At 32.8% G+C, this 21,650-nt stretch overlaps 1 protein-coding gene across 3 annotated transcripts in view; it reads right to left on the reverse strand.

Annotated features, from left to right (window-relative positions):
* Positions 1 to 5,415: 5,415 nt before the first annotated feature.
* LOC123004018 overlaps positions 5,416 to 21,650 on the reverse strand; it is a 29,365-nt gene continuing 13,130 nt past the window's right edge. For 2 of the 3 annotated variants that reach the window (XM_044397118.1, XM_044397117.1), the window contains exons 4-15: positions 20,910 to 21,609; positions 20,544 to 20,858; positions 20,263 to 20,490; positions 17,309 to 17,463; positions 11,814 to 11,912; positions 11,680 to 11,755; positions 11,563 to 11,619; positions 7,267 to 7,320; positions 6,727 to 6,832; positions 6,500 to 6,626; positions 6,192 to 6,343; positions 5,416 to 6,125 (exon numbers count right to left, since the gene is read on the reverse strand). In XM_044397118.1, the coding sequence (XP_044253053.1) occupies positions 6,002 to 6,125; positions 6,192 to 6,343; positions 6,500 to 6,626; positions 6,727 to 6,832; positions 7,267 to 7,320; positions 11,563 to 11,619; positions 11,680 to 11,755; positions 11,814 to 11,912; positions 17,309 to 17,463; positions 20,263 to 20,490; positions 20,544 to 20,858; positions 20,910 to 21,609 (2,193 nt within the window). In that variant the 3' untranslated portion in view covers positions 5,416 to 6,001. Of the gene's footprint in view, positions 6,126 to 6,191; positions 6,344 to 6,499; positions 6,627 to 6,726; positions 6,833 to 7,266; positions 7,321 to 11,562; positions 11,620 to 11,679; positions 11,756 to 11,813; positions 11,913 to 17,308; positions 17,464 to 20,262; positions 20,491 to 20,543; positions 20,859 to 20,909; positions 21,610 to 21,650 lie in introns of those variants that run through there. The other variant, XM_044397119.1, reaches the window with a different exon arrangement.

Raw genomic sequence — 21,650 nt, forward strand, 5'->3', positions numbered from 1 at the left:
AGGAAGTCAATCGAGCGGCATGAAAATCACTAATATTTTGGCGCAATATTTAAATACAGGATTATTTATCAAATGGTGCTTCCATATTTAAGATTTAATTTAAGAATTTACATTTAAGAAGATCCACTTATGCATTTTCAATGGTAACATTTATACTATAATTTAACATTTAAGCTTTAGTATTTAAGATTTAATTTAATTTAAAAATTCCCAACTTTTAACTTTTTACGTTAAATGACGAATAAAATTGATAAAATTTGTGACTGTCAGAACCTTGTCATTACTGACATTAATCACACTTGTAAAGTGAAACTTTTCTCTGAAATAATAAGAATTAATATGAAAGATGATGCACTCGTCGAAACTGTTAGACAAAATAGGTAATAAATTATCACAAATCGTCACTAATTTAACAAATGAAGGGGTAAGTGGAAGGTGTTAAGCGTCGTCTGCGTTGATTGACAGTTCTATTACTGTTAATCAACGCAGACGACGGTGTTAACATTTTTTGAAAAAGTCCACTTTGATGTGGATGAAGGAGTAGTACATGATGCGACTTGTAGCATCAGCATTTGGCTCTGTCTCTCAAATAAAAGCAGATACTGAATGTTAGAAAAGGCCATGTCGCATTAATAATCACGCTAATTAATTTTACTAAAATCCAATTATCTCATAAATATGTTTTTGTAACATAACACCTTCTTCCACTTGTCCCTTCAAATGTTTGTGTAAAATACGAAATTTACATCGGTGTATCCTTAAATTAAATACTTTAGAAGTATAAATTCGAAAATTTAGTAAAATGTCAAATCCGTTAATTCTTAAATTAAATCTTAAATGATAAATCTTAAATATGGAAGCATAAATGCACTGTTAATTGTTTTTGTTTCATACTTTCTGGTCGTGAAGAAAATACAGTCTGTTACTAGGTGAGAATGAAAATTCGATCTACTTCCATTCGTACCTATCAAATTTTCATTTTAACCTTGTTACAGAATAAATACACTATTCTAACATTGATTTCTTGCAATATTAGAATTGATTTTTCTAATATTTCTTCCACGGAATTCCGTGATTTCTTCTTATAACCTTTCATAGGTGTTCTGTCTAGAGAACTTTTGTTCTCTTGAAAGGTGTCACTTTGACTTTTAAATGAGGTTACTTTAATTCTTTATTTGTAAAACATTAAACGTGGTGGTAAAGTAGATTTCATTTAAATTGGCATAATAGGTGGCTATGGAATTTCGTATTTAAGTTTGTAGCCCTGCACATGTTCCTGTTATAACAGCTGATGGGGTTTTTGTTTTTCTTTGATTACTTAAAGTCTGTTCTTTTTTTTTAATGGAAATGCCAAACAGTTTTAACGTTGGCACCACTAGTAAATTCATTCGTGGTAATTTTAATAAAAGAAGTTGCAGTTCCGGTTTTTTGAATTAATTTGAAAACAATGTCATTAAACACAAAAAATCGTCTAAGAAAATTTAGAGGTGAAACACCAAAAAAGAAACAAATTTGGTACTGGTAACAGTTTTTAGAAATTTGGAAACCAATAGGTTGCAAGCAGGAAGTTAGAAAAAGGGCCCGTTAAAATGTAGACGCAATTTGTAATGCAGGTTTGCTAGACATTCTTAATTTTCAGCAAGAAATTGACAAGAATACAAAATAAACATGAATGAGGAAGAACCTCGGAAAGAACAGTGTCTTGTGCATCGTTTTTGAGGAACGAGTTGTAAAAGWAACAATTTTKAAAYTAAAGCTGARGAAGAATTTATAAAATGCATCAACTTTGAGCTCATTTCAATAAATTTCACAAAATTTATTGGCGATCTTCATAAACCTTGCTTGTATCTTTTGCTAAATAACTTTTTCTGTATATACATCCTTTTTCTTCAAAGTTTTTATAGCAAGATCCTCATTTTTGTCCACAACACTGTACTTACTTGCGGTATGCTTCTATCAAAATTATTAGCACTGAATTCTGTCTTTAGACCTTAGGTAATTATGTCTGTCCTCAGGTATTCAATTATAGTGTTTTCAAAGAGCAAACGGGCACACAAGATTTATAAAAGTCAAAATTTTGACAACATCTCAATTTGAACTCATAACCATAATTTTTTAACAAAATTTCTAGGGACAAAAACAAAGAGCAAACAAAATTTGTGACTATGGAAACAAGCTGCTACCAATTTTTTCACCAAAATTTTGACTTGGTAATTTCCATTAAAAAAAAAAACAAACTTTACCTACATGGTTTATTGAACTGACATGACTGACATTTGTATTCGTTTTTTCAATGTTTTCGTTGTTTGTTCGTTATTCCCACTACTTTTTCAAATTTTAATTAAAACTAGTTCTCTTTAGATTTAAAGTACTCGCTAAGGTATGTTTGAAAAAAACTTCTTTTTGTTATTCCTGTTTTAGGAATGTTAGGTTAATGGAATCAACTATACCAATTTGAATTAAGCCAAATTACTTTATCCAGCGCAAAACACGATTTTTCAGGCTGCAGTACGCGAAGCTTCATTTTGTACAGATTTCTTTTTCCCCTCCGATCGCAACTTTACCATAGTTTAAAAATTCAAAATTTTGTCCTACATTTTTAATGACAAAATCCAAACCCCTTTTGGCTGCAACTTTCACAGAAAATAAACTGTGTTTCATCTCCGGTGTGAATAAAACGTCTTTTAAAATTTCTGGAAGCCACTTATTATCAACGAAGTCTGTATTTTCTACAAAGCAAATAGTGTATGTTTTTAGTGGATTGCGGCGCTTTTTTGAACTTTTACAACTAGCGAAATATAGATTGTTGTTTCCAAGTCGGTAACTTCAAGAGGTAATCCAAAATTAAATAATTCGCAATCCAAAATCGGGTAGCAATATTACAACAATGCTAATAAAACATTAGAGAGAATTTATACCTGAAAGCACCACAACAAAACCGTCTCCGTAAAGTTTCCAAATCATACAGATAACTAGCGTGCGGCAATTTGGGAGTTGTAAATTATGTTTTTCCACTAAATTGTCGTTTATGACTGCTACCGATCCCAGCTTGACAGCTGAACCAGTGTTGTAAAATTCTGAAGGCCAAGTTTGCTCCGGACGGGCCTTAAGAGAAACGAAACATGAGTAATAAAAGTTTTACCTTTTCGGCATGGAGTAAATACTCTGTTTTTTCACCCAAGCGTTGTTGCTTTTCCCATGGCATTTATCTACCAATGTTGTCTCTTTCGCTGGGTCAGCATTTTCTGGAGAGTTCGCTGTAGATTATCAGCATTCCACATTTTACACTACAGACTACACTAGTATTCACTAGTCATTCACTAGTTAAATCAATAAACATTTTCGAAAATCTCAACTTAAATTCTGATACTGACTCATAACGTTTGTTATGATTTCATATTTCATTAGTCATTACAAAGCGTGCAGATTACATATTTTGTTCATTTACTTGGTAATTATTGTATTGCTTTTTACTCTCGATCTGAGAGTATATAATACGTTTGCAGATAAAAGAGTCCGCAGTATATCCCCGAATAGGTGAAAAGACTCTTGTAAAAGATAAAAAAAAATTATGGGATTTAGCGCTGCTTAATTAAAAACTAATTTCTAACGTAATTTTAGTTTAAAAAATATCAAGTTTGACTTGGAAATTTTCAAAAAACCAATTTTCCTGTAAAGTGTCTTTTGTGTAGCAAATATGACAAAAAGTTATGAAAAAAAGTTGTTTAGAATCAATATCCATCAAATTCTAAAATCATCGACCAACTATGATATTTCATTTTTTTCCAAAAATAATTGCTTTTTATTAATACTTTATAAAACCGTCAAATAGTTATTTATTGTAAGTGTGTGTTAGGTAGCGTTGTATTCACTCAAGAATGTTTAACCGCGAGAACGTCAGTTCGATTGGTTAATTATTTTCTTAAGTGGATAAAATGCGACTAACACACGACTGTAGTATAACGTTTTATCCACAATCACAGGCCCAAATTATTCCAAACTTAATTAAAAATTTAAGTGACATTTAAACGTCACGCCAAATGTGCTTTCGGTTAAACGTAGTAAGCTATTATACACGGTGCGCTGGTTACTAACAGTGGAATAAAGTTATTTTATTCCACTTATAAATAACTTTTATCCACTAGTGGATAAAGTGGTACTTTATACGCATCTAAAGTGTGGAATACAGTCTCTTTATAGACTGATTGTGGATAAAAGTTATTTATTAGCAATAATCTAAATGTAATTTTTTTATTCGTAATAAAAGAACTGTTAAAAATTCTTGATTTGTGGAATAATAATCATAAAAAAAGAAAAATCATAGTTGGCCGATAATTTTCCAATTTGGTATAATTATAAGGGCCTAAATGTTGATTCTAAACAACTTTTCTTAATAACGTTTTGTCGTAATTGTCACATAAAAGGCACTTTACGAAAAATTGATTTTTCAAAACTAAACTTATGTAAGTAATTCAGAGTTGAACCCCAAAAAAATGAAAATTTAAATCGGAATTTTTTTATCCCGTTATATGATTTTTTGACGGCTCACTCCTTAAAATACCAATAAAAAAATCTAATAGAGGATTCAAATAAAAAATAATCGATCTTGGTAAGTATAATTCAGTTTCCATTATCTCGTGGGAGGTTTCCTTAATGTTGTTGCTATTTGTAAAAAAAATTACGTTTGTTTTTGATTAATTTTCTTTATTTGCAATCATATTATTAATCTGTCAATTTCATTATTAAAAATGTAAAGCTCAAATTTTTTTTCCAAGCAATTAGTAAACTGGTTGAATTTAAATTAGGTACTTAATTTAAAACGATTTGAAACTGAGACGGTAAAACGCTAAGCGCTCTCATTTTTACTCTGTCGTACTACTTTTTTTTCCAAATAATCGAGTGATTTTGTAAATATCTCGTTTCGTCTTCTAGTACGAATATACTGGGTGCGCCAGAACTCGCGCCCCAGAGAAAAATGCCAAGTAAGGTAAAATACCAGGAACATGGAAAAAATGTTAAAAAAAAATCTATCTATAAAAATTTTGAAGTTATGAGAGTTTAAATTTTGCACTTTGACTATTTGATTATTTATTTCTGTTGGAAAAATAATTTTCCAAGTTTTCTTGCTATGTTCCTGGTATGTTATCTTACTTGAAATTTTTCTCTGGGGCGTGGGTCCTGACACACTGTATAGTTCTCCGTATTTAAAATTTATATAGTAAATTGAATTTTAACATTGGATGAATAAAATTGTATACAAACCTGAAGCTTCGCTCTCAAACAGTTAACCAACGCTCGGCTGTGGTTTGTAATACACTATTAAAAATGTCTCTTGTGCTACCAATTCCCATTAAATTTTTTGTTTCCAAAAACGATAAATGGTACCTAACAGTGGGTAAAAATAAAGTGAAAATCTGCTAATATAGGTATTTATTAGTTTAGTCCAAGTACAAATCTGTTTATAAAATATATAAAGACTTTATTACAAGGCACATAGCTTAACTTATGAAACAAATTGAGATTATTGTCTTTTACTCATGCAGGCAAAGATATTAATAGTTTCCATAAATATATAAACCAATGACGCTTTCCAAATTGTTATCAACATAAGAAAGATTACTTGTATTAACCATTATTATTAACTATATACCTACCTCATGGCAAAAGCAACAACCCTTTATAAAATCATTCTTAAAACTAAGTTAATAAATAAGCGTTTAATACATTCGTTAAATCTGCATAAAAAGTAGAAAAAATATTATTATAAAAAAACCGCTGGGCAGATCGTCAAACAATAAATTAATTACATACAGTATCACCTATAAGAAAATGCCATAATACATTAACTTGATCACAGAACAACAACATATAGGTACGTTAGGTAATTAAAGCATTAAAAAACGAATTTACAAACAATAATTTGTGGTAAAATGTAGACGCAAGGAACTGATTGAAGAAGTAGGAGCCTAAAACTAATACAAGGAACATTTTTGCCGAAATTTCAATCTTCGTCCTTGAAACGTCTGTAAATGGACTGTACGTAGGTGAAGACGCATTTCCAATCCGGTTTTCGGGTGGCTACCATGTCATCGACGTCAAGAAGCGGTGCTATATCCGCCTTCTCACTGGGAAAAACCATTATTGATTATTATTATTGCTCATAGCAGTTCGTATTTTAAGAGATTACTTACTCAGCCACACGGAAGGCGAGTGTGAAATTATGCCTGCGATTTTTCGGTGAGAGGGCATGGTAGTCGAACGCATCCGGAAGGAAATGATGGATGAGGGCACAAAAAGCTAATCCGTCTGCCCAGCTGGTTGAGAAGTTGTCTAGTTGGATGTTCTAAAACCGCCAAACAAATTAAAACAGTGTCAATTATTCTTTTAAGCAATATACAAAAACACAGTAAATGAAAGCTCCATTTTTAGTGGTAAAAGAAAATCACAAACAAGGCGGATTAAATAAAGCAACCACAAACAAACACCCATTTGTCCATACCTCATACTCCTTTGTCTTCATTCTGCACCAATACAAGAGCCTATCTTTGATGGTGCTAGCACTTTGACTCACTGCGGGATCAGTGAATTTAAAAAGGGGGCCACTGCCGGAGGGGGTCTTAGGGGTACTGCAGACCAAGCCAAGCATTAGTCAGTATGAAAGCGATATCAAGCCGAAAGTTAATTGAAATATTTGGGGAGGTGTTATTTAAGGTACTTAGGTTTTACCTTGGAGAATTGAGGCTGTTTTGTTTGTCCAATTGCCGAAATTTGGCGAAAGGTGAAATCGGCTTCTTAGACTGAGTTTGCTGAGTACTGGTAACTCTCGAAGTAACTGAAATGTTAAAAGTAACAGTTAATTAACACATTTTTTAAGAAAAAAATTATCAGTTATAATACGAGTACCTAGTCAAAAATTGTCGAATATTTTTATGAATGGTCATCGCTTTATGAACACCATGAGTGTGTAGCACGAATGGTGTTCGCAAACGTAATGACCATAAATGCTACGCACTCATGGTGTTCATAAGCGTATTGACATGATTTCATTGACATAGCAACGTGGAATATCCAGTTATATTTTATCACGAGTGGAATATTCGCTTAAATTTTTTGTTGCTAAGATGCGAAAGTAAACATCTGCTATTTTATTGGTTAATATTTGAAAAAAGAGAGGTGAATTGAATAGTCAAACTTATTTAGCAAAGATAATAACAAAATTGATTTGGAACTACTATTATTACCTACGTTACGTTATGTGATCCTTACCTTGTGTTGTTGTAATAGGCCCCTCCGAAAAAGTTGTCTTAGTGTGAGTGGCTTCTGAAAACAAAGGAAATAATTTTATTGCACTTTAATGAATACAAGAAATCGACAAAATGAATTAATCACATGGTAAAAAAAAATTGTTAAAAGACAAAACGGAAATGTTATTCAAGTGCAAGAAAAAAAATGAGAAGGTTGGGTAGAAGACAAAAAGCTGGCACGCCATAGCAAGTGCTTTGTGTGATGAAACAAAAAACAAAAAAATGTAAATGCGGTTTAATTTTTTTAAATTAGAAATCTACTAAAGGCGCATTTACACAACAGTTTGTAGAAAATGTGGCGTTGGCGTGGCTGGCACAAGAGGGGGATTCACAGTTATTAATGGGTGCGCACACCAACACACTCTCACCCTTATAAAATCATCTCGACGACCCCCTTTCAAAGTGTTCTGCGATTGGTGTGCGCACTCCAAACACACCAATCACCGACGCCTATTTGTCCTCAACAACAACAACAAACAACTTCTATTGTTTCGATATACAACGGACGGGTTTCGTTCGACTAAAAACTCTTACAATCTAAACATTAAAAAACAACTTCCACGTAGGAATGGAATGCAGAAATTTTGCTTTTTTCCTTACTTGGCCTTAAATTCGGTTTACGAGCTAGACCTAAACAAGGCTTCGAAAGCTTTGTCCACATTTTCCTCGTCTAGCAGTTCTGGACAGACTATGTCTGGCAGAGTTCGACTTCGAGATAATCCGGAAGAGTGACGAAAAGTTGACACTTTTTCCGAGGTTTTCAGTCGGTTGATTGATCTTTTTACTACTTTTGTGTCCGTTTTAGTGGTCAGATTTTCGCTCGAGGAGTTGCGAGAGAGTGACTGAGGTGATTTACTTCCGCTTAAAAACGCTTCCATGGTTTTTCTTTTTTGAGCCATTTCATCTTTAGTCATTCCAGCTTCAAATTGTTTTGGTAAAGCAAGGGAATGACTGGATTTGGATTTCAAAACAGTTCGAGCATTTGGTGATGCTCTTGGTGACGGTTTGTGGGCAGGTTGTTGGTTTTGCATGCAAATTTGGTGCCACGAATCGGCTTTATTTGCTATTTGAGTTTGACTGGGTGGTCGTGGAGATTCGGGCTGAGGTACATTAATCACAGGTATTTGGAATTTCGAAGTCACAATCGACTCACCGTTTGCATTAATCTCTAAAGATTCAACAGGAGCTGAACGTTTATTGTAGGTATTAGAAGAGATATTTTCTCGGTTTTTATAAGTAAAACTATGAGGTGATACCGGTTTTGGAGTCTCCTCACGGGGTTTATAACTAAAGCTGTTAGGTGACACACGTCGTGTTTCGTTGGTTTGATAATTATAACTTATTGGCGAAGTGACTTTGCAAGGTTCCTCTCTCTGAATGTTTCTATAACTAACATTGTTGAATATATAGTTTTTGGGCTCGTCCTTAGTTTTAAAGGGAGGATTAAATGGTGGAGTTTCCTTCTTTGGATCCTCTTTGGTTTTTTGAGGAGAAGTTTCTGATTTTGGATTAATTTTTTGAAGCGAATTTCGAAGATTTAGGGCTGCTGCCATATCATGTTCATTTCGATTCATTGGGGATTTTTGGCGAACTGTGGTTGCCTGTTGACATACAGGACCAGTCATCACTCTACTGTTAACAGCATTGTATTCTTTCAGACTTTCAACAGAAACTTGAGATTCATATTTTGGTTGTTGAACTGCGGTTTCTTGCTTAGGTTCGTTTCTCTCTTGTAGAGGAATTTTTTGAGAATAATTCGGTGGCGGTGTTTGAACTTGTGGTTGATATTGGTAAGTTGAGGTGTACTGAGGCTCACTAAATTGTTGGTTTTTATTTAAATTGTGTTGATGGTGTCCTTCATGTTGCTGATTTTTAGGGCTATGGCTTTGTGTTTGATATTGCTGACTTTCAAGTTTGTATTGTTCACTTTGAGGTCTGTGAAGTTCGAAATGCTGATCTTGGTTTTGAGGATTTTTATACTGTGTTTGTAAGGTATACTGTTGATTTTGTGATTCATATCCGTAATTTTGAGGTTTTTGATATTGATTATGAGATAACAGTCTTTGCGAAGCATACGTTTGATTTGTTTGCTGATTTTGAGGATAGACGTATTGTGGAGATTGAGGCGAATTATACTGTTGATTAGAATATTGATTCGGTATTTTTTGTTGTCTTGTTTTATATTGATAGTCCGGCCTGTCGGCTTTAGGAGAAGTATATTTAACACTGCTATAAATAGCATATGTATCATTACCCTTTTCATTCAGCTGATCATATTGACCGCTCAATTGCTTCACATTTTTATTCTGTTCCACACTTTTTACAAGGTAAGGCGCGCTTAATTTTTCGGCAGTTTGTTGATGGAAAGGTGAAACTAACTTCTCCTTGCTTAACTTTCGGGGTTTGATAAGTGGAGGTTCTTGTTGCGGAACATTTTCAAATTTAGAAGCAGCTAAATTTAAAACACGACTTTCACCAGGATTTGTAGCCCATGGTTTCAACGAAGGTTCATTTGATGGTTTGGGACTATACAAGAAAAGTGGTGATTCTGGTTCTTTTTCTTTATCGCTCGATTTGATAGGAGTCTTACAAATTTGAAGTGAGGCAGGCGGTGTTTTCTTCGGTATTGGTTTAAAGGCTGATTGAGGTGCATGTGAAAATTTATTAACGGGCAAAGGTTGAGGCACAAATTTGTAGCTCTTGTCGTTGTGCGGTTCAAAAGCTTTCACTTTGAGCGATCCTGTTACAATATTTTTGTTGTCGTTGGGACTCCAAGGCAATTTTCGGGTCTCTTTTTGTTTTTCTTCAAACATCTGACGAAGATTCCTTGCACTTTGTTTACTAATTTTAGGCCCGTCATATTTTGGGCCAATAGTGACAGCATCGTCGGCACATTTCCAAAACTGGCGAGCAGAATTTTGAGATTGAATCGGGCCAGATGATGCTTTTTCAAATGTGTTTTTTATATTCCCAAATTTGTTAGTCCATATAGAACCATGGTTGTTAACCTCTGGTTTGGACCACAATGAATTTTTTGATTGAACTGTTCTAGACGTAGAGTTTTCGTTGTGTTTGTTAATAAACGCTAAGAATTTTTTATCGTTATCTGTTTTAGGTTCAAATACTGGGACTGTACTTTTAGTACTATTTGGGTTTCCAACTCTGATAGGTCCTCTGAGTGCTAAATAATTACTTCTTCTTCGTTGATAATAATCTTCTTCTGGTAAGGAACTATCACTGTCGTCATCCTCTTCATAAAAATTTAAAGGTTTCGGTATATCAATTGTGTTAGCTCTTTTCATCTTTAACTTTTTCGTGTTAAATTTATTAATTTTCTCTTCAGTATTTGAAAGTCTTTGTTGCTGATAAATGGGATTATTTTGCATAATCAGATCCGGTTGTAACGGTTTATAAGGTTCGACTGTGACTTCTTTTCTTTCTTCAGAATTGACAGTGTGCGCTTTCATAGTGGTATCTTCGTCGGTTTCTTCCGACTCCATAAGGTTCTCTGTACTTTTTCTTGCAGCGGCTTGTTGTACGGCATGTTGTACAGATTTAATGCTGACATCTCCAGATGAAGATCTGTGTATATTTTGGTCATCCAAAGACATTGATCTAAATGAATAATCTGGTCTTTTATCACCATCTTCCTGAAAAAGTAGATCTAAAGATTCTGATGGATCCGTAGGTGTCTGAACTGAAGATGAATTTCCAGAAACAGTACTATTTGAACTACTAAACGGTTTAGCCACTGCATTTTTAACCACACTTTTTTGTGTCAAAAATGGTTTAAACGAACTAGTCGTGTTTTGCCCAACACAACCTTCAGAGTTTTGTTTCTGCAACATTGAAACTTTTACTTTCGACGATTGTGGAGTTAATTCGTGTAAGGAAATTTCTTCTATTAGTCTTCTAGCGTCTGCTAATTCTTCACGACTAACGCCCACAGTGTGTCTATTGGGTCTTTGACGTCTTCTAAAACGTCCTTGAACACTGGAGCGCCTTTCCTGAGGGGGCACTGACGCTGCAAGACCTGCTTGCAGTTTTGTGACTAACTGAAGAAGAGAAGCACGACGTTCTGGTGTTACATCGGTAGTATCATCGCGTAAACTTGCCGATAGTTTATCGAGTGCGTTTTGCACTTCTGCTATAAGACCGTTACGTTGGTCTTCGCCAGATTCCGTTCCTGAATCGGCGGTTTGTTCGTTATCAGGCGCTTCGAGTAAGCCCTGTAGAAGAGGAAGTAGTTGAGACTCACCCTCAAATGTTGTACCGATTTGATCCTGACTGGCCTTCTCTACTAATTCTGTGCATGCTGTAAAAAAATTAAACAAATCGAAAGTTTCTTGAAAGTTGACTATTTTTTATACAGTACCTTCCTGTTCTGCCATCACTTGGCGTAGTTTAGCTCTGATTTTTCGGCGTTCTTCGTAATCAGTACTTTGTTCTAACTGAAAAATTGACATAAAGTGTATACAAAAAGTTTCAAACATTTTGAGATTTTGTTACCAGTAGTCGCAAAGTTTGCTCGTCCCAGACTGTCTCAAGAACTTCGTCGGTTATGGGGTGTTGGAATACGCGAGTTTTGGTAACTGGTTTCCCTCCTTCCTACATCAAAATCACAATGAAATAACATTAAAATAAAGCTTTTACATATGTTTGTTTTTTTTTCACAGAAATGTTTTTTAATTAAATATATTTATTTGAAAAATTGAGGTAGATAAGTACGTAACAAAATTTAGAATTTCATTGCAACATTTTACCAAATAACCTTTTACTAAACTATATTTGATATGAATGACACCTAGGTGTATTTGTTGATAAAACAAGTAATTTATATACGCAGATAATGTTTTTAAATTTTTATTATGTATACAGGGTGTTTACAGTCTTGGAGCTGAAAATTGACCTAGTAATAGAAGAGTACAGAAATACTGTCACCGAAAAAAAAACTCACACAATTGTTATTATTAAGAATGCTATTAACCTCTAAAATATTGGTACACGGTTTGAGGATCACTGAAATTATTTCCTTGTTCAGATAAAATTGTATTGTATAAAAAATCGTATCCACGATAATGAAAGAGAAATGTCACTTTATAGTTTTGACACTGTCATCATTTGATTTGCTTTTGCTTTAGTTTTCATCAAAATTCGAAGATCTTTTGTTTAATCTCTTCCAGCGAAATGGTTTCCAACAGGTTTGATTCGTTTTTCTTAATTTTTTTCCAAATTTATGAATATGTATGACAAATATTAAAATAATAAATTGGTTGTCGTGATTATGATTTACGGTGAAACACTAGGTAATGATACTAATGGCCATTGTTGCAGCCGAAGCAGAAGTTCTCAAATAAATAGTATAAAATGAATTATAACGCATATAACATGAATTTTTGTTTTAGATACCGTAATAGTTTTCTTCTACCGTGAATAAATTTCAAACCCAAGACCGTAAACGCCCTGTATAGGGTGGGCTATCTGTTGGTTTCTTTTTAAGATTGTTATTAAAACTACAACGTTAAATATTTTTGAATGGTTGTTGTTGCTTTGTTCAAAATGTATTCAAGAGAGTACACCTTCCGATTATTTATGAAGAACTATTTTAGTTAAATGGTTGCCGCGGCTGGCTTGGTCTTGTCTTTATTTCACGAATAGCTTGATGGATGTTTTCTTTAAGTGCGTCAATGGTTTGTGGATCGTTGGAGTAACAACGGTTTTTATGTTCCCATAAAAAATAGTTCAACGGCGTCAAACCGCATTTCGACCAAAAAATTTTCTCAACTTTCGCACAGTTTTTGCAACACATCTCTCACTTTGAAAATAATTTTTCAATATTTCCCAGCGTTGTAAGCGTAACACACTTTTTTTCTTAAACCGGAGGTTTGACACTATATACCTGTCAATATGTCAGGCGCCTCAGTGTTGCTAATGTGAAAATAACATACACTTCAAAAAGAAACTATAAATGGCCCACCCATTATAAGGGAAATACAAACAAAAAATTAAATAACGAAACGGATGTAATGTGTTTTATTATCCGACTTGACGTGAAGAATCTTTTAACTTCAAATTTGTTGCTTTTTTTATGAAATTAACAAAATTCGAACTGGTATTTTTCTCAGATTGCATTTGAAATCAGAGTTAGGTACTTAATATGGTTTGTGTTCCACTACAGTTCATTCTTAAAAAGATGTTACAAGACTCGAGATATTAAACAATTTTATTTACATTTTTATTTCTATAAAAAAAGAATGCCACATCATCTAGATACATAAATAATGTTTAGCAAAGAAAACAATAGTCCAAAATTATAAAAATATGTATAAATAATCATGCACAGATTCTCAAATAATAAGAGAAAAGGTATAAAACCTCTGATGATGGTTTTAGAAAAAAGGGTTAAAGTTGTGTTTATTATGTTGTCAATGAAAATCAATTGTCATTATTATATAGGTAACTGACCAATAATAATCAATAATTACAATAATGAAAAAATCAAATTGAGATTTTGAAGGCAATTATGTGTAAATGTTGAAATTTCATTCACATTCATGCACAACTCTGTAACTATAGCACCACCTAATTTTTTTTTAATTTCATCACTTTTAAAATAATGATCTAAAGAATATTAATCTGAATTAATTAGAAAAAAACATTTTCTCCGTGGTGCTAACTATAGCACCACATAAAACTCAAATAGGAGAAAATTAACCGCCAATAGATGGTACTAAAACATCAATGTTTTCCCCATTTGAATAGTTTACAGTTGATGTGCCAGATGTCTTCTTTCCTAATTTTGGAGCGTAGCTTTTCTATTAGAAAAGAACATTTTTGCTTACAGCTTAAAATTTATAAAAAGTTTGAGGGCAAAGTAATTGTGCAATACTCGTGGTGATATAACCACTCCCAAAGTTTTTATAAATATTAAAAACTTTCAGCTGTAACCAAAAATGTTCTTCTCTGATAGAAAATAGCATATTATGTTATTAGGAGTAAAAGTGATAGTTTATGTCGCGAAGTTGAAGGTTTATTTTGCTGAACGGAGTGATTCAGCTGAGCCACATAAACTTACTTTTACTCCAAATAACATACTATATTATTCGCAAACGATTCAGATAAAGAGAAAAGAGCAAGACAATAATTATCAAGTAAATAACCAAAATAATCAGGACGCTTCGCAACAAAATCATAATAAACGTGACGCGTCAATTTCGGAATTTGTGTTGAGAGTTTCGAAAGTGTCGATTGATTTAACTAGTTTGTAGAAATAAAAGTTTGGTGTGTCGGGTTATATTGTGTTTGTGTTCATAGTTTTTCATAAATTTGATAGTATATAAAATACTTATTTTTATCTTGGCATTTTGTCAATTTTTACAGTATATTTTGACAAATTTCTTTATAACATTTTATAAATTTCGAAAATTTCTGATCCAATATTAGTGTTGGAAGACAACACAAGTTTTATAGTTTAAAAATCACGGTCTAACCTCCCTAACGATTGGTCGAATTTAAACTACGACCTCCATTTTTAAACTGTCTATAAAATTCTTGTTGTCTTAATAGCTATTCTATGGTGCATTTAACCTTACCTCTTATGTTGCCGTTAAAATACGTTCTTCTATAAAATACGCCGTCACTCACAACGTAATTTATATAAAGTATATAAAATATTCTATTCTTATCTTGTCATTTTGTCAATTTTTACATTATTTAGACACATTTCTTTATAACAATTTCTGAATTTATCAAAATCCAATAGTATTAGTGTTTGAAAAAATTTTGAAGACTACACAAGTTTTATACTTAGTTTAAAAAAATCTTGGTTTATTAAATTCTCGCTATTTTGTCAATAAAACTCTTGTTGTTATAATAACAAAACTTTCTCTGATATTTACAATATTTACATGCTGGACCAATATACTACAGCATCTTTTAATAGGTTGCTATTTTCTCTTATGATCACTCAAGGATATTTACTTTTTAAAAGTTGTTTTTATCCCAGAGAACGTAGTGGTAACTACGCCTCAAATCTTTTTCAAAAATTTCTTTACGAAATTTTCATTTATAGAAATTTCTTTTGTAAGTTTTGGCAATGTTAAATTTATTTATACAGTTCTTACACTTGCGTCAGCTCACAATAATATGCCAATTTTAAACTTGAAAAATTCTACAGAACGACATCATGAGATAAATGTAATTATTTAATAAAAATTAACCGAAACTGCAGCAAATTATTCAAAAATAAATTTAAAGTTTCCATGCTTTGGTCGGATTCGTATTTTTTGCGGTGGTTCAATGACACTTCATGTAAGGATTACAACTAGGTAAATGTATTATTATCTTAAAAATAAGTTTGTAAAGTTAGCGTTTATTTTTGCAGAGACTTAAAATAGGGCCAACTTTTGAACCCGAAATGCATCTCGAGCAGGAAGTTTAAATAGAATCCCATAATGTAGCACCAAGTCAAGAATCCGGAAGAACATTTAACGTTGCCATTTTAATTAAATCATCTCCATGTGATATAAAAAATGCAGCATTCTTATGCGGACTTTAGTCCTCCCACTGTCTTTTTCCGGCGTTAGTAGAGGACAAGGACGCCAAGCATCGCGACGTTGCGCATGTCTCACTAAAAGCGTCTAATCGACTCGCCTATTTTGGTTAGAACCACCAACGAAACATTCTGCTGGCGTACGGCCCGTAGGAAATTCACACATTATTTTCACAAATAGTAAACCTAGAGTTAATTCCAAGATAAACAAAAAACTATTGATGTTAGGAAAACTCATCTAAATTAGTTAAGTAAAAAAATTACAAGAAATACAATGCCCGAAAAAATATAATGTTGACAATGTCATGAAAGAAAATGTTTTGCTAATAAATAAGTATAAGATTAAAATTACCACAAAAATTACTAAATTAATCTATAATAGTTGCGAATTTTAACTTTGTCAAAAAAAATTTTTATTAGTTTTTTGTTTTATATTATTGTGTTTTAATTATTACAAAAACTTTACTTCCAAATACTAAAAAAATATATTATTATTATGTACATTTTTCAGACTTGATTTCACAAAATGTCTACCATTTCTTCGTCCTAATTTTTTGGTTATAAAGAGGATATTTGCCTGTCCTCATCAATTAGGTGTAGTGACAAGGTTAAAACATTGGTCAAAATAGAAAAAACTATTGTTTCCAATAACATGGTGATCCAAAAATGACAAAGAAAATTTCGACTATGACGTTTCATGACTTAACATATTTTTGGAAATTGCGCGCAATTATCTTAAAATTAACTAACATCCTACGAAATAGAACGTACCATGCCGGACAAAAAAAAAGAGATCAAGGTCATTCTGTTGACATTGAGTGTAAAACGGTCCGTAGACAGTAACTTCATTTTTAATTTAATGTTACTGATTTTTAACGTGATGTTCCTGACATTTTGTTGGTTTGGAAAGTCAAATTTGACGTTAAAGCCTGCTTTACAGTGAATTTTTAGAAAGAATCAAATATTTCATGTCCCATTTTTTGTATGGGATGGTACCAAATTAAGATTCAAGTTTTGAATTTTACTGGAAATATGAGGTTTTTTAAAAAATGCGGAAATTATAAAGTGATGCAGCTATCTAATGCATTTCTTAATAGCGCTATAAATAAAATGCTAATTATAGTACATAATACAAATATTGCTACATTTCCACGCTTAGTTTGTCACATTAAAAAATCTCACCTATTATTTTGAAAGTACTCAAAAATTGAAGTTTTTAATCCTCAAATTTTGAATTTTTTTTATGATGTGTTGGGTAGTTCACTGCACTAAATTTCGACAGCCACTGAGGGTTTACACCGACAATCTGAACGAGCGTCGTCGTGTTTTTGACGTCATCCGTCCAAAATTAGTAGCGGCGCGTCTTTAATTTGCAATAGAGCACCACATAAGTCGGCAACCTTACGATGAGGTGCGTTTATGTTTATAATTGGGTTGGGAGGAAAAAACTCACCGTGATCGTTGTTGTGACTTTTGTGCTGCGTTTGGCGTTGCTTGACGTTGATTTGATGCTTGATTCGATGCCCGAAAGGATCACTTGGGCACCGAGGAACTTGTTCAAAAGACCTCTGGCTTCGACGTCTTCAGAACTGTCACCTTGGCGAATGTCTGAAAGGTGGATGCATTAGTGACAACGACTTGTGTTTTCGGGGGCGGTTCGTAGAAACTGAGATTATTTTTGGACAACTTGTCTTAGTTTCTTTTCATGGAAACACAACGTTAAACATTTAAGGATATGTTAAATTTATCTTTTTCAACTAACTACTAATTTACACTTTAGTATGTCATGGAAATTGAACGGATGAAATTCACTGTTCGTCACTGTATTTCTAAAAATTTTAAAAATTTTCACTTATGGAATCATGAACGCTTTTATTTGTTTATTTACATATTATTTTATTTTTTCAAATGAATATCAAGTTTTAATGTGACAAAGTCTCCAAATACGTCTTTAAATTATATAAGTTACAAAAATAAATACAAAGTTATTAGCAAATAATTGGTGTACACTTGTATTCAAAAGAAAAGCGTACAACTGCTGTAGGTACCCGATTTTGGCTATTTTTCGATAAAGTAAACGGGGCTTTTTCTAATTGTTACTTGGTAACATTGAACTAAAAGGTAACACATGTAACACAACAATAGGTAACACATGTACCTATTGTTTAAAACAGAAGTTAATAGAACGAGTATAATTTCAAAATTTAATTTACTACCAAACAAAGCTTTTCTTGCTAAAGTGCTCGTAGTGTTCTATTCCCAACGACATTTTATAATTTTTTTTATAAAATAGCACTAAAAAGGAAGTGGATTGGATAAAATGTATTAGCTGCCAACTTTGATTGCCAAATGGTAAATTTGATAAAAACAAATATTGTTTTTTTTTGCAAATTGTTGTTTTGTCTTTAAGAGGTTATGACACTGTTAAGTTATACAGGGTGCGCCAGAACTCGCGCCCCAGAGAAAAATGTCAAATGCCGGGGGCAATAGGTCGCCATTCGTTGCTAGGTTACGAAAATAATACCAATTTGCCCAGAATTAAAAAAAGTTGCTGATCTACTGTAATTTTGAGTTTGACATTTATTAAGTTTCGTGATGTGGGTGACATAACCTGCTAGTTTCCAGTATTTTCCTCGCTGAAGAGGTTGTACAGGAGTATAATGAGACAGAATTGTTAATTATTATCAACAATTATCAAAAATTATTTTGAAACATTCTGGAAATTCCTGAAGAACCCTCTTCTCTCTAAAACTTCTTCACAGGTATTTTTCCTTCTCAAATTTTTCTTCGATCTGATACAGATTAACAAACCGATAAATGAATTTTAGAGCTTGAAAACTAATCCATTATCCTTTTGAAATAAAGAAGCAAGTGAGAGTGAAAGACCAGAAAAACATTAAGAAGTACGCAAGTTTCTTTATTTACTTTATTGCAAAATTAACAGAAAAATGTATGTACTTTAATTCAGTCAGAGTAGTTTCAATTAAATCTAAGGAGAAGGTTAGTTAGTGTCTTTAATTAATAAATAATCATGAAAATCAAAAATTATTTTACCTACTAATTTACCTATTTCTTCTAATTTAAGAACTATTATAGATTGATTTAATTTAATTAAAGAGAATGTTTTATTATAATTTTCTATAATAACATCAGTGACGGAAATTTGATGATATTCTCGTGCAACTGAGTTAACTGAGTTAATCGACCAACCTGGTTCTAGTTTTGTGATATTGTGAGTTCTTATCACTTGAGTGTGCTAGAACTCCCGCCCCAGAGAAAAATTCCATGTAAGGTAAGATACCAGGAACATAGAAAAAATGTTAAAAAGAATTTTATCTACAGTATGTCCCCGGATTAAGTTTACACGAGGAAAAAAAAATTATCTTTGATTTTACGCCAAAACGGCAAAGGATAAACATTTTTTGCTTCACCTGAAACGAGTAAATCTATAATTAAAACTTCATTATTCCGAATCAGTGGAAAGAAAAGTTTATTTTTTTCTTGATTGACAAAAAATGTCAAATGTCAAAAAATAAATTTAGAACTTTTTGACAGATAGAATTTTTTAAACATTCTTTCCATGTTCCTGGTATTTTATCTTACTTGAAATTTTTCTCTGGAACGCGAGTTCTTTGTATTCAATGAAAAAAATGTCTTGTGTGAAAAACTGACAGTGTAAAACATAGAGTCTACAATTTTTAAAAGGAACCATACAAACAGCCTGGAAATTATCTCATTTGCAGGGTCAACGCATTTCTTTTTAGTAGAAGTGTACAGTTGCGGCCTTTGAAAACTAAGACATTAAGTTTTGGCATTCTATTTGCTATTTTCAAAATTTGTATACTGTAAATAAGGTTTTCATCAAGGATGACAATGTTAGTTTTAATTTTTCAAATTCGAATGGTGTTACAATAAAATACTGTAGTTATTTCTGTCTAATAAACTTAAATTCATTGTTTTGAAGAAGTTTTATACTCTACGACACTGATTCGTAATATTTGGATGACATTCAGTTTCAAGGTATTTTACAACAACAAAATTTTGAATTTGTCAGAGTGTCTTAGTTTTCAACGGCCGTAACTGTACCTATCATAAATGTAATATCATAAGAGGCTTACTTTAAAATTCATATTTTCATCCACAAACCGTGAAATTTTCTGACACTAATTAGTTATTTGAAATGCTAAAATTTATTTTGAAATTAAGCTGATATGTAAACTGTTACACGAACAACCTTAACTTGATGTTAGGTCAATACACATATACCGAATTTTTGTATGGAGATATTTCTAGTGTCGACAGACATTTTTTGCTCAATTTGGTAATTAAAGTGTACCTAATTTAATAAATATAAGTATTCCAAATAATATTATTTTATTTAATATTTTTGCATTTAATAATATATACCTTCTGATTTCATCCTGCTAATAGCATCCTGTACACCTGTCACTTTGCTGCGATTTGTCAAGAAAGTCTCACCCGCTACAGTTCTTGATGAAGACATCTTTACAATCACAGTCTTCTCAGCAGACCCCTCACGACTATCACTGCTTCCAGTTTCCTTGAAGCTAGAAGTGCGCAAAATCAAACCTGCCTTTGGGTAGGTAGACTGCCTTTCACTCTTCGAGGTTTCAACTATCAAAAAATATGGCTAAGCAACAAAACTAACCGACAATGTGTGCATTTACCTGCATTTTCAATAAATTTCTGTGACAAAGCTTTCACCGATCCTCGTCTGTTAAGTTTAGTAGTTTTAGTTTCACATTCGTCTTCGATTGCGCCAATTTCCTTCTTCTTTTTCGAACTTGTTAGACTCTTAAGTGAAGGTGTATCTTTGTAACCGAACTTCTGAGTAGTGGTTATACTTGTAATTTCTTTATTTTTACCAACTTCGTCTCTTCCCAAGTCTCTGGGGTCGGTCGAATATTTCGTTACGCTAATCTCACCAACGGGTTCTTGGCCGTTTTCCGAATAGTATTGGCTCCTTATCACCGTTCCTTGAACTAAAACAATCTTTGTCTATTAATTGAGTTGATACAATATTTAATTGTTACCTTTAGTTGTGTCAGTTTTATTCTGGGCCCTTAAAGCTTTCAACCCAAACAAAGGACTGCCGTTCTCATCTGTAGGCCCCACTCCGTAACTTGAAGTGATGCTGTCAGTTGGTTTAATTTCTTTAATTGGACTAGATCTAATTTTTTTTGCAGTTACTGCAGTAGAAGTCCTAGCTGTTGAAACTGTAGTGTCCGTAACTTTCTTCAAATTTCTTTGTTTGACCCATTCCGGCATTGCATCTGCAACAACAGGTTTGGAAACTGGCAAAGTTTTCTTCAGTTGGGTTTGGAACACTTTGGTAGTTTTGCTTGATTTCTCGCTAGTAAATTTTGTTTCAGGACTCGCTATTCGTTTTGTTTTGGTTTCAGGACTTTGACTCTTCCTGATGTCGCGAGTGTGTTTCGTTTCAGGACTTTGACTCCTTCTGGTAACTTGATATATTTTAGATTCAGGACTATGTCTCGTTGTTTTAGTATATTCAGAGGAACTTTTACGTTCATTATAAGCATACGATGATCGGTATTCTGTATTTTTTTCAACAGATTCATGTGTTTGTTTTATTGTTTTGATCGGACTCTTTTCTCTAACAACCGTTTTTTTAGTCACCTCTACCAACTTTCCTTCAGAAAGCAATTTTTTAACAATTCTTATTTGAGCTCTAATCTTTCTTCTTATTTCATAACTTACAACTTTCTCTAGCTGTAAAAAAAAATCAATGTCTTTTAAATCAAACTGGTTGA

Source organism: Tribolium madens, unplaced genomic scaffold (genome assembly GCF_015345945.1).
Source record: "Tribolium madens isolate multiple individuals breed KSU strain unplaced genomic scaffold, Tmad_KSU_1.1 Scaffold_1;HRSCAF=32;Tcas5.2_LG8, whole genome shotgun sequence".
Taxonomy (NCBI): domain Eukaryota; kingdom Metazoa; phylum Arthropoda; class Insecta; order Coleoptera; family Tenebrionidae; genus Tribolium; species Tribolium madens.